At 44.8% G+C, this 12775-nt stretch overlaps 1 protein-coding gene across 2 annotated transcripts in view; it reads right to left on the bottom strand.

Moving 5' to 3' along the window:
- Nucleotides 1–12775, bottom strand: part of ATPAF2 (ATP synthase mitochondrial F1 complex assembly factor 2) — a 225168-nt gene that overhangs the window by 15443 nt on the left and 196950 nt on the right. For both annotated transcript variants that reach the window (XM_086940829.1, XM_086940828.1), the window contains exons 7-8: nt 7221–7333; nt 224–339 (exon numbers count right to left, since the gene is read on the bottom strand). In XM_086940829.1, coding sequence (XP_086796955.1) covers nt 224–339; nt 7221–7333 — 229 coding nt within the window. The remainder of the gene's footprint in view (nt 1–223; nt 340–7220; nt 7334–12775) is intronic.

Below are 12775 nucleotides of genomic sequence, written 5' to 3'. Positions count from 1 at the left end.
ATAAGCATCTATTAACAAAACATAACATAACTGGGGGTTTTGTATAAAAACCAATAACAAGAGTATTACTTATGCAGGCAACAGGCCAGAAAGAAGGTGGAATAGGATAATAGGAACTATGTGGCGATGACAGGTAAAAACCTTTACTTTATGGTTGTTTTTTTCCTGTTCATTTAGTGAGCTGTAGTATTTGCATGTTAGAGGAAGGCATTTTAGGGCTTACCTGGAATTCTTCCTCCAAGCGTGACAGAAGTACTGCTTTCTCAACTGTAATATGGCGATCAATCAACGCCATGGCCAGGATAAGAGACTTCAGTTGTGTAATAACAAATTCGATACCTGAAAAATCATAGAAGAGCAGTAAGCGAGAGCTGGACATAGGGTTGATGTAAATGGAAATTCTAGGTTTTCATTTGTGACACAGTGCTAGCTATCTTCTCTGTCATCTCCTAGCTACATTCAGTGCAGTAAATAGGCAAGCGCTGAGCATAACCCATTGAGCATCTTTGGCTACATTTAGATGAACATTGCACAAGGTATTATGACTTAGCAACCAACCTTGGGTTCTCTTTGTGAATTCTCTGAAGGAAAGATCCTGGCTATTGTCTTGGGTTCATGTTCCATCATCCATACAATTACAATTCAGCCGTGTGTTGCCCTCCGTGCTTTGGATCTTCCAGAGAGCAAAAGACAAACTCTCTACCTCCCAGAGACTTTATATGCATGTACAAATCCACCAGATAAGAGGTATTATGGTATATAGTCCACAAATGGAGATGATTTTTGGACTCCTCGCAGTATTATTAGCTAAAAAATGTCAGGCTGGCAGGCTGATCAACCTGATCTGAACTATACAAATCCACCTTGCACATAAAATAGTAGTCTGCAGACAAAAGATTACTTATGGGCATGAGGTGCCATGTTTCCAGTGAAACCCATTAAGAGAGATAGGGTTATGGCAGTCTTGTGATTATCATCAATTTCCCACAGCTTTTTCATAGAAGCACATGACCCATACACAACATAAATTCATGTAAAATCACCCCACACCCTTTTTTAGGGGGTACACATTTAAAAAAAAAAAAAACATTTGTTATTCGACTTTTAAAACTGATACAGTACTATTTTTAACAATTGAATTTTATAGACATGTAATTTTTGTAAGATGAGAATAGTGATGCATTTCGATCTTTTTCATTGCATGATAACCTTAGTCGCCTGTGCAGATTTATTCCATTTCTCTAGGGGGGGGGGGGGTTGTAATGATTTTAACTAATCAAACAATAAAACTTGTATGTATGTATGTATGACCCATACACAATTGTTCGCCAGATTTTCGTCATTTATACATGGGTATTATTTTAACCTGGTTTCCTGTTGGGTTCTAAGTATAAGCACCGATTGGTTGCCTACCCAAGCATTACACTCTGGGCATATAAATGAATTCAAACCATGTTAGGGTTTGTGTAATTTCAAGGACAGTTGTGTGTACTAGGAGTTTGATCGTAGGTGAACGTTTTAAGATTATATCATGATTACTGAACTATGTTTTATCCTAACTTTTCAGTCTTGTACAAGGCAGAATGAAGGAAAGAATGAAGACAATCTGTAGAGAACGAGTTTATATTACAAGAAACACTCAGTTGGGTAATCAGAATGCAAGGAAAGGCTGAGGATTAAGGAAGTTGTGATTGGCAGGCTTTCAAGTTTTTTTGAAGGTTGAAAAGGCTTTCCAAGTTTGAATCACTGGATTTCCAATATTTGCCCATAAGGAAGGATAAAGAGTGACCTTCCAGGCATATTCTTCTGAAATGAGGAAGACTGGTCTTGAAAGTGTGCAATGTCTGGCTAGGAAACTAGGGTGTAAGCCTCTTCCACAGGTAAATACTTATTGTGGCATGTCACCCGATAACGCAGGCATAAAGCTTTAACAATGACATGTTTGACCACTGGTAGCGAAAAACACAGTCAGTTAAAGACGGAAAGAGAGGAAAGAGCGGGGAAGCACTTCTAGGAAGAGAAGGATAGCACCATTTTTAACTACTTGGGCTTCCTAATTCAACACATGGACCGCTCCAAAGGGAAAGGTGGGGGTGTCGCCATAATCTACAAAGACCATCTTTCCTGCCGACTGCAAGGCAGTCCTCTCCTAGACTGTGAAAATGTCTTGTTCTTAATTCAACTTTCCCCATGTAGATCCATGTCAGGTCTTCTCATCTACCGCCCTCCAGGACCCCTAGGCCATTTTTGTGAATCTCTTATGGAACACACATATACACTAGCCGCCACGCATTCCACCCACCTGTATGATCCTAGGTGATCTGAACATCCACCTGGACAAAAAGGAAGCCAAACCAGCCGCTGACCTAATAGCAGACCTCGGAATCCTCCAACTAAAGCTACTAAGTCGACTACCCACTCACTCAATGGGCCATTTGCTGGACCAGATATTCTCCAATATTAACGATCTTACTGTCCTGGACCCTATCCCGATACTTTGGACTGACCATTTCTTAGTTTCACTAGAATGGCAGCTGACTCCCGCTCCACATCTCACAACCCTACCTAACAAGCCCACGCGCTACTGGTCTAAATTAGATCCTGAAAAATGGAAATTCCATCTAGAGCGATCCCCCCCTAAACTTGACGCCAACCCCATTCACACGGACGCTGAGTTTTCGACCTGGATAGGAGACACATTGGATAAAACGCTTCCAAAAAAACCCTCCGGTGAACCCCGGGGTAAAGCTACCTCCCCATGGTTCACCCAGGAAATGCGGCTTCAAAAGAAAGCATGCAAGAGATCAGAAAGAGACTGGAGAAAATTTTTATCCCACAAAAAAAACTGAATATAAAAAAATCCTTCTCAACTATAAAAAAGCACTCAAAGCCGCCCAAGGCAACTATTTCGAGGAAAAAAATCAGAACATCTACCAATTCATCCCGGGAAACCTTTCAAATAGCTAAGAAACTTCTCAAAGTGCCGGAGCCCTCCCCCTAGTAGAGCCGTCAGCTACCCGTTGCAATGAACTTGCAGAATTTTTTAATCTGAAGATAACAAACATCATCAATTCCCTTCCTCCACCAACCTTGGACGCTCCCTCTGCTGTCGATCAGTCCTGTTGTACACACCATGCTACAGCATGTCAATTGTCACACTTCACTCCCCTGACAATAGATACCCTCCTTCCTATACTCAACTCCATCAAACGCGGTAGCCCTACAGACCCGCACCTCTTAACATCCTTAAATTAGTTGGGCCCACCATCCTCCCCTACCTGACTAAACTGATCAACAGCTCACTCACCCACGGCATCGTTCCCCCGAGCTGGAAAAAAGCAACGGTGAAAGCGTTGATCAAAAAATCTCATCTGGACCCACTGGAACTAGGCAACTACAGGCGGATTTCCCTGCTTCCAGGCATTAGTAAAATAGCTGAGAAGCACGTTAATTACAGTTTATCCCACCATCTTGAAACCAATGGGCTCCTGGAGCCTTCCCAGACTGGATTCAGGCCCGGCCAGAGTACAGAAACTGCGATATTGGTGGTTGTTGAAGAGGCAAGGAAAATCATGGACTCAGGAGGATCAGTGGCAGTGATCCTCCTGGACCTGTGTGCGGCCTTCGACACCGTCAACCACTCGACACTGGTCCACAGGCTCAGTGAGCTTGGAATCGCGGGAACAGCCCTGGCTTGGCTTAAATCCTTTCTTGATAACAGATCCTTCCAGGTAGCAGATGGCAATTTCACGTCCAGGTCCAGAGCCATCAGCTGTGGGGTCCCTCAGGGCTCGTCCCTGAGCCCGACCCTTTTTAATGTTTACATGTCCCCCCTTGGAAAAATCGTCACCCCTTTTGGGATCAAGCTCCTAACCTACGCCAACGACACCCAATTGGTGGTGTCCTTAAGTCAGCAAGACCACTCCCTCACCTTCAAACCTGTCTAATTGAAATAACTAAATGGATGAATCTCTCCCACCTCAAATTGAACAACGACAAGACAGAGATAATGATCCTGGGCAATAAATCACTCTACCATTCCAATTCCCTATGGCCATCTTGCATGGGTACTCCACCTGTTTCGAAACAGGAAATAAAGAGCCTAGGAATATGGCTCGATGAAGGCCTCAATTTGTCCGTCCAAGCAAGGAAAACGGCTGGTATATGTCACAGTCTCCTACGGTCAGCTAGGAAAATTCTGCCCCTACTCCCTGCACAATCCCAAAAACTCCTAATCCATGGTCTCGTGCTGTCCCGCCTGGACTATGGCAATGCCCTATATTTGGGGGCTCCCAAAAAAGTACTGTCAAAACTCCAGACAGTACAAAATACCGCAGCACGCCTCCTCACAGGAACCCATCGCCGCTGTTCAGCCAAACCCGCTTTGAACGCCTTGCACTGGCTGCCCGTTCAGGAGAGAATACAATTCAAAGCTCTTTGCACAACATATAAAATCCTACATGGTAAGGCCCCACCAATCTTACAAAACCTCATCACACCTCACACCACCAAAAGAACGCTTCGATCCTCAAACTGCAATTTAGCTTCTGTTCCTAGAATTAAGAAAGCCCGCTCTGGCGGTCGACTGTTCGCATACAATGCCTCCAAACTATGGAACACACTACCCCCAGACATCAGAGCCCAACCCAACCTTCTCTCATTCCGCAGAGCACCTAAAACTTGGCTGTTCCTGTGAGGCTCCATCTACTTCTGGGCATCCACTTCTGGTTTTCTGTCATTTAGCGCTGGGACGCTCACGGGCAGCCACGCGCTCTACAAATCGGTAAAAATAAATAAATAAATAAAATAAATAAGATAGGTAAAAAGCTTAACATAGCCCAAGACAGAGAAAATTACCATAGTAAAATTGAGATGGGATCACGGCTTGAACATCAGTTTTCCTAATAGCAATGGGAAGAAGAGGAACAATTTTTCTCAACAGACAAGGATGGAAAAAATCATTAAGTTGGCACATGGGAACTTTCCCTAGGAAGAAAGAGAGGGGAGTTGAATAGAAGATTCTTAGCAAAAGGAACTGGTCCTGGAAGAGAGCTGAAAGAGGTCTTCGATGATGTCACTGTTGAGTGTAAGGCAGTTAAGATACTGCATGTCAGCATACCCTGTTATGAGGTTAATATGTAATAGGCAGACAGAACTGGTCTGTACACTCTGCTGTAAAAAACAAAACAACAAAAAAAAAACTGTTAAGGGGTCAACGTGCTTTTGCAAATTTGAGGACCCCGAAGGATAAACCTGCATTCATCAGGACCTAAAGTCTCTCAAGCACCAAGTTTTTAAAATTATAAGTGAAGGATACATACACCCTGTCATTGTCTTCTTTCTACAATCTTGCTGTGATATTTTTGCTGGACCCCCAATTAGATTAAAGTGGCAGTATTTTTTCCTTAGATCCACAAGAAAATTCAGTGTGCTGTGCACCTGTGGAGACCTGGTCTACATGCTCATTTGTCCTACCTTTCTCTTTGTTTTTCTATGGTTCAGCTTTGGGCTGAATCATGCCAACTGAAGGTAGTAGTTTGAGGTCAAGCAAAGCATTTGTCTCTGACAGAGGCAAACAGTTAATCTTTATTCTTAGGAATGTACTGCCTCTGTTACTCTTACTAATGCACTTTCTGAAACTGTGGACTTAGTTTTCAGTACCCAGAACCTAGTCTTCTAGCCAGGTCTGTATCTGGATCCAACGTGTTAAGAATCTCACACTGTCCTCCTCAGAGTGCCCTAATCTTCAGTAGCCTCTCGATCTCTTACTTTCTTAATCTCTCATTCAGTCTGGCAATCTTTTGCATACCTACTGAGCAGGGTGAGATGGTGGGGTGGTGAACCTAGATACCCTAAATTATTGCTTGTACCAGTGTCTAGGCCCCACACACCTCTCTTGCTAACTCATATAATGATTCAGCTCCTGCTGCTTCCACACCCTTTGATCTAATGTTCAATCTCACATTCCAGGCCTCTTTACGGTCTCAAACTGTCTAAGGAAGATCCATGGATCACTCTCTTCGCAGAGAGTGCACAAAGTGGATGAATGCCAATAATGTGGAGCAGTGGCATGGGTAACCTTTGTTAATTCGCCATTTTGAGTGCGTTCTCCTGCTGGGAAGGTAAGGCTTGGATGTTATGGGCACAAGAGCAACAGGATTTTTTTTTATAAACAAATTTTTGTGTTTATTGATTGAAAAAATAAAGAAAAAACATTAGCTTTACAGTCCAACACCATAACATTCCGGGACTTAGAAAATGAAAGCAGCACCACAATATTTACAGGCAATAGCAAAAAACATAGGAATATAAAATTGGACGTGCCCTCTATGACTACTCCACCTCTCTCAGCCATTTCCCTCAAACCCTATGGTACTTCCTAGGACACCAACGAGCCTTGTACATGACCTTCTCTTGTGTGGCACACCAATCCACCCAAGTCCTTCAGCGTCCAACGCACGGAGGTTCGGAGAGCTTCCAGGAGGCCGCAATGTCTCTTTTTGCAACCACCATTGCCGTTGTGTAAAACAATTTTTCGTTCCGTGACCCATCCAGCCCATCAGTGATACACAAGAGCTCGTGCCTTGGGTCATGGGGGACCTCCCACCCCAGAACCTTGGTGAGTTCCTTCTCAATCTCCCCCCAGAACCGCTCCAAGCGGGGACATACCCATACCATATGGAAAAAATCTGCGGGATCGTGACCGCACCTGGCACAGGCAGAGGATGGGCTATGTCCGGCCTGGGAAAGTCGCATCGGGTGAGATATGCAGCATGTAAATAGTATAATTGCACTAAGCACTTTCTCGCAGAGGCCGTGACCGTCCTAGAAGCTTTAAGGGCGACGCGCCAGTCCTCCTCGTCTAAGGTGCCTACACAACCCTCCCACGGTCCAAGGAAGTGGGGGCATTGTTAATCAGTGTACGGTAGATGCGGGAGATGACACCCCTCCCTAGGTCACCGAACATTATAGCAACAGGAATTCAACTACAGGTAAAGGCTTTTAATTACAAACACTCAAAGCTGCGTTCTACACATTTAAAGGGCAGCTGCTCAAGGTTGTTCCAGTCTCCATTTTCCATCAAAAGGCAATGCTTAGTATAGACTATCTGCAATTCTGTAATAAATAATCAAAGAGACTACCACATATTGAGAATGACATCGCGAAAGTCTTGAAAATTACAAAAACGGCCCAGATACTCCAATGCTCCCAACTCTTACCTAGCAGTGCCCACATATTGTAAGATGCCAAATGCTTAATAAAGGTGTCTTTGGTCTCTTCTGGGATCTTGGGGCCCAAAATGCTTGTAGAGGCACCAATGGAGACGTTAAATCTGCAATGAATTCAATATTCTTGTTAAACACAGAACGTAATAATTTTCTTGCAAAGCAAAATCACTAGATACACAGATACCATACTTCTGTTAGAAAAAGAATTGTAGCACATTTCAGTGTTATCATTCAAAACTCCTCTTCTGATAAAACAATATGGGACAAAAACATTGCTATTTTTATCAGTGTTCACAACCAGGCATATTTTGCTGCTACACAATCAACAAATGCAGTAAAACATTTACAGCTAAAAACAAACAGATATGAATTATAAGTATCTGTTTCATGTAAATACATTTTAAGATCTGTAATTGAAGTTTTGACCTTGGAGAGTCACTGCACATTGAACATCTAAGGTAACAGCACTTAAAACCTACAAGTCACCCCAGAGCAGGCCTTTCAATCCTGAAGGCAGGGTGTGAGGTTCGAAGCATGAGCAGGACACCCCTACAGCCTGTATCTGGGGAAGGTTTTCTTAAAAAACGGGCGTGACTTAGAGCACATCAAATGGTGTGTTGGTAAGGCCGCCTCCCAGGCTGGAGCTCTAAATAGATTTTATAAGACCTGTGGGAGACGTCATTTTAATCATGTTCTGGCAGTATTTAAGGTTAAAATCCCCCCCGACATTAACTTATGCCGCAGAAGTTTTGGATAGGAATTACTGGCTCTCTTTTGATAAGGCTGAAGGCCGGTTTTTCCGTCAAATTTGTAATTTAAATTCCTTGGCTGCCCCACATGTTCTTCGTTTGGAATTCCATTTACTTTCTTCTTATAAATTTTCTTTGGCAGCAGTTCTGAGGTGGGGGAACTCCCCTTTTTGGGGGGATGAGGGGACTCCAAGGGCTGCCTTGAAGTTGGAAATTTTTGCAAAATTAAAAGTTAAATCAGCTTTTTTTTTTAGAACATTCGCCCATGCAAACCATTTATTTGGGCTTAATTTAAACTGTGATTTACGCATGTCAAAGCCTGTATTGAAGTCATTACTAAAGAAGTCAATAAGCACGATTAGTACAGCAAGAGATACAGCCTTAAGTCATCTTAAAGCCCGTAACGGGGTGATCTGTGAGAGGGCGACGGGGAGCAGACCCCAGCCCTATCTTTCATGGAATATTCCACATGGAATCAGAAGGCTAATACTACTTTTAAGAACTAACTTGTTGCCCCTGAGAGAAGTAACAGGCATTTGGGAAAATACTCCTATGGAGGAGAGAATTTGTGAACTGTGCTGTTCCCAAATACAAGATCTCAATCATGTGCTATTTGTGTGTCCAGAACTTCTAAGGGCAAGGCGAATGTTTCTGAGACCCTTATTTATCAAATATAATATTCGTTCTGCTCAGGAGGCACGATCTTTTGTGTTGTCCCCTCCAAATGAAATGATTTGTCATAGAATATTTCAATATTTTAAAACATTCCTGTTTATTTATTAGAATTCCTTTTTTCCTTTTTATCTTTTTTATGCTAACTATTTAAGGTAGAATTTTGTTATAAAGTATGTCTTTTTTATTGTATTGGTGTATTTTTGTGGACCTCCGTTGGAGTTCCGTAACAAATAAACTAAAATGAAATGAAATGCCTTCGGAGTCTATTTTCTCAGGCTGTAAGTGCATCAGTCATTACGATGTATAGAGTGGCCATGCATCATTACGCGATGACCATCTCTAAACTAGCTGTAATGAACCCCCCCATGTTTGGTATCAGATATGTTGAAATCCTGTATGATTCCATGCACTGTAAAGCTCCTCCGGGAGGCCCTCGGTGCTCCCGGTACCAGTCTTCTAGACCCTGACAGCACAGCATGGCTGCTGCTGACCAGAGACACAATTCTGCCCTCCTGCTACTGAGCCAGGCTCGAGCAGGGGAAGGCAGAACATTAGGTATCCTGTCATAGGGTGGTGTGACCACCTCCCAGACAGGGTTTAGTGTATTGGCACTGGGTGAGAGTACTTGCCAGCGCCACTCAGTCTGCTTGAAGGGCACATTTGGTGGCCTTCTTGCATAGTCCAGTTCAAACCAGCTCATGGAGCCATTGGCTCCAGTGCTGGTGCGAAACTGGACAAAGGAAATGGGAGGGAACCATGAATTGTCCCAACCGCTTCTTAGGGTACTTAAGGGCTTACCAGAGGGTGGGTCCCTAGATTCGTTGTGGGACAAGATTAATTTCAAGATACCACTTCTACTTCCACCGTCTGGGCACTCTGGAGTTTGATCTGGGCCTCATGACTGCAACTAGGAAGAATCCTGCTGCTCCTGGTATGGCCGCCCTGCTCATCTGCTGCAACGTCTGTGCTTGTGATCCGTAGAGGAACCTTCAAAGGCCTGTGGACATCCAAGACACCTCAAGGAATGTCCCTTGAAGTAAAGGAGTCACTTCCCTGCATCTGCAGGCAGCGCAACTAAGTGGACCGGTCTGCTGATCCTGGGCTACCACAGACTACGAAAGGTTCAGCAACACAGGTGGTTGTTCTTCACATCCCTCGGGCCTACCCTGTCCTCTCACCAAGGTTGAAGCGAATATCCCTCGTCTGAGCCGCAGGAACCGAACCCTTGTGCACAGCGTCGACTTGCTGTTGCAAAGGCTTGTGGGCTGCCTTCCCTCAAGATCTTCAGGCTTCAAGTAGCCCCCTCATCAAGCATATTCTGTGACCAAGATCGTTGTCCTCACTGCATCACTTGCACCGTGGGCCTGTATCTTTGGTGGACTGCTCGAGGTCCTCTTGCGGCTCCTGTGCCTCTGGCCTGTGGGTCCTTCAGAGGCTAGTCTTTGATATCGGTGGGCTCCCCTGATTGTTTGGGCCTGCCCTGACTCCCCTGCTTGTGGTGAGTCACCTGGACCTTGCGGGTCCTGACAATGCACCTTCTTCGCTTTCCACGTTGTTTGCAGTTGCCAAGTTATGTTGGGGCCCCCAACCCCTCAAATATCGACATGCGACGTGGGACAGCTCGTGAACGGCTCCTGGTTTCCACAGCGTCACCTGGTCCTCACAGCTGCAGCTCCAAGGCCACCATAATCTCTTCTGCAACGGGGGGCTTTTCGTCTTCCCTGCCTCCTGGTCATTTCTGAGTGGCATAGACTCTATCCCCTGTGCGTGCAGGTTCTTCTCCTCTTGAATCCACCTTTGGATCAACCGGACACTTTCACCTTCTCCAGCAGCGGCATCTTCCCGAAGTCTTCCATTGATTTCGACTGCGGTTTTTGACACCACTTCGCACCTATGCTGGCTTCCCTAATGTAGGTATCCTGGTTCCTAGGGTATCCACAGGTGGGGTGGTTCTCCAAACTTCTGTCTTCCTCAGGGTTTCTTCAGGGTCTACTGAGAAGGGTCCATCTTTAAAATTTACACTGCAACTTAGCTGTTGACTTGTAGCCAGAATGTGATTATGATCCCACACTGCACTACCTCGGTGGAGTTTCTATAGATACTCACCAACGGTTGTTCCCTGAGTGCCCAGCACTTCTACGTCTTCTGGGTATAGTCTTGACTCGAGTCGTGGTTTGCATGCTACTATTTTAATATATGGTTTAGTCTCCCCCTAGGGGACCAATGTGTATTTGGTATTTCTATTGAAAAGTATTGTGTGCATTGTGTATATCTCCAGCTAGGAGATATCTGCATGTGTTAGTGAGTGTCTTATAATAAAGACATATATTTATAAATACACTGGATGGTTCTCTTTCACTTATTCTATACCTATAAGATTATGTGCTGGTAAAACAAGCTGCTTTATACTCCTCCTAGACTAAGTGTGAAGGCTGCGCTCCACGGCTACCACCGATAGTGATTTTGGTGGCCGTAGACCACCTTAGAAAGCTCTCTAATGATTTGTGTAGGGTGCCCATTTACATAAGTGTGCATCATATACTAAGGCAGCTTCTACCAATGTGCAATGCTGGCTTGGTACACTTATGTTAGTCGGCACCCTGCACCAATACCAACAACCCTTATGGGGAATTTAGTGGTCTTAGACAACCTTAGAAAGCTCTCTGAATGGTAGCTGGGGAGAGCAGCCTTCAGGCTTAGGCCAGAAGGAGTGTAAAGCAACTTGTTTTACCAGAACATAATCTTATAGGTATAGATTACGTTAAAAAGAACCACACAGTGTATTTATGAAAATAGGTATTTATTATAAGACACTCACTGACACAAAGATATCTCATAGCCGGAGATATACACAATGCACACAATACGTATCAATATAAACAGGTAAGTAGCACAAAATACACAGTGGTCACCAGGAGGAGAACAAACCATAAACTAAAATAGTGGTATGCGAACCGCAAATCAAGTCAAGACTGTACCCAGAAGATGTAGAAGTGCCAGGGACCTAGGGAACCAACCAAGGTGCTCAATTAGGAACCCCACGGAGGTCGTGTGCAGAGTGGGAACACAACCGTATTCTCAATACAAGTCAAAGGGTAAGTCGTGGTTGCAATTTTAAAGCATGACCCTCCTTCCTAGTGAACCCGGAAGAAACCCAGTGGAAGACAGAAGGTTGGAGAGCCATCGCACCGATGGATACCCTAGGAACCAGGATACCTACACCAGGGAAGCCGGGTCCATCGGTGTGAAGTGGCGTCGGAAACCGTTGAACTCAAAGGAGGACTTCAGGAAGATGCTGCTGCTGGAGAAGGTGAAAGTGTCCCGTGGAACCCAAAGGTGGATTCCAGATCAAAAGAACCTGCAAGCAGAGTGAGCAGAGTCTATGCCACTCAGGGGTGACCAGGAGGCACGGAATACAAAATGCCCACCGATGTTGGGTGCTGGAGGAGAGATGACGGTGACCTTGGATCTGCAGCTGTGAGGACCAGGCGACCACATTCCAGGGGTCGGGCGGCGTCAAGTGGGAGAATAACATAAGCAATAGCCCCATTACAAGCTGTGAACAGTATATTAAGATCATCCATATCTGCTTTTCTTTATTTTCATGTACCTCCCCCCATTCATTCCCTCCCTCCTCCCCCCTCCCCCCTGGAAACGTCGAAACCTATCCTCAACTACCCATCCCTCCCCACCGAACCTCACCACCTGTGCCTGTGAGCTTGTCTAGTCTGCATCTGCGACTGTAGTCAGGAGCAAATAAGTGTCTAATCATGTTATGTGCCTGGTGTGCTTTGGGGAGTGTCAATGTCCACATCAGGCCCTTCCTCTTCATCATGCGGTGTGTAGTCGCGTAAAGCCTGCACTAATGCTTCCCACGCCGTAGCTGCGTCCAGCGCCTTGTCGTCTAGTCTCCGGCGTGCCATTTGGTATCGCAGTGTGCTTTCGCAAGCAGCCCACTTCAGCAGTTCTTTGAGCCAACTCTTGTACGTGGGACCTGATCTCGCCTTCCAAAATCTCGTGATTTCTCTTTTAGCTAGAAGAAGGCCCATATCAATAAATTTGCTCATGATTTTATTTTTGGGAGTGTGTGGGAACCAATGTAACACACTGACAGCCATATCA

Source organism: Lissotriton vulgaris, chromosome 10 (assembly GCF_964263255.1).
Source record: "Lissotriton vulgaris chromosome 10, aLisVul1.2, whole genome shotgun sequence".
In the NCBI taxonomy this organism is placed as follows: domain Eukaryota; kingdom Metazoa; phylum Chordata; class Amphibia; order Caudata; family Salamandridae; genus Lissotriton; species Lissotriton vulgaris.
Note: the sequence above shows the minus strand (reverse complement) of the source record. Positions and strands in the feature narration are given on the sequence as shown.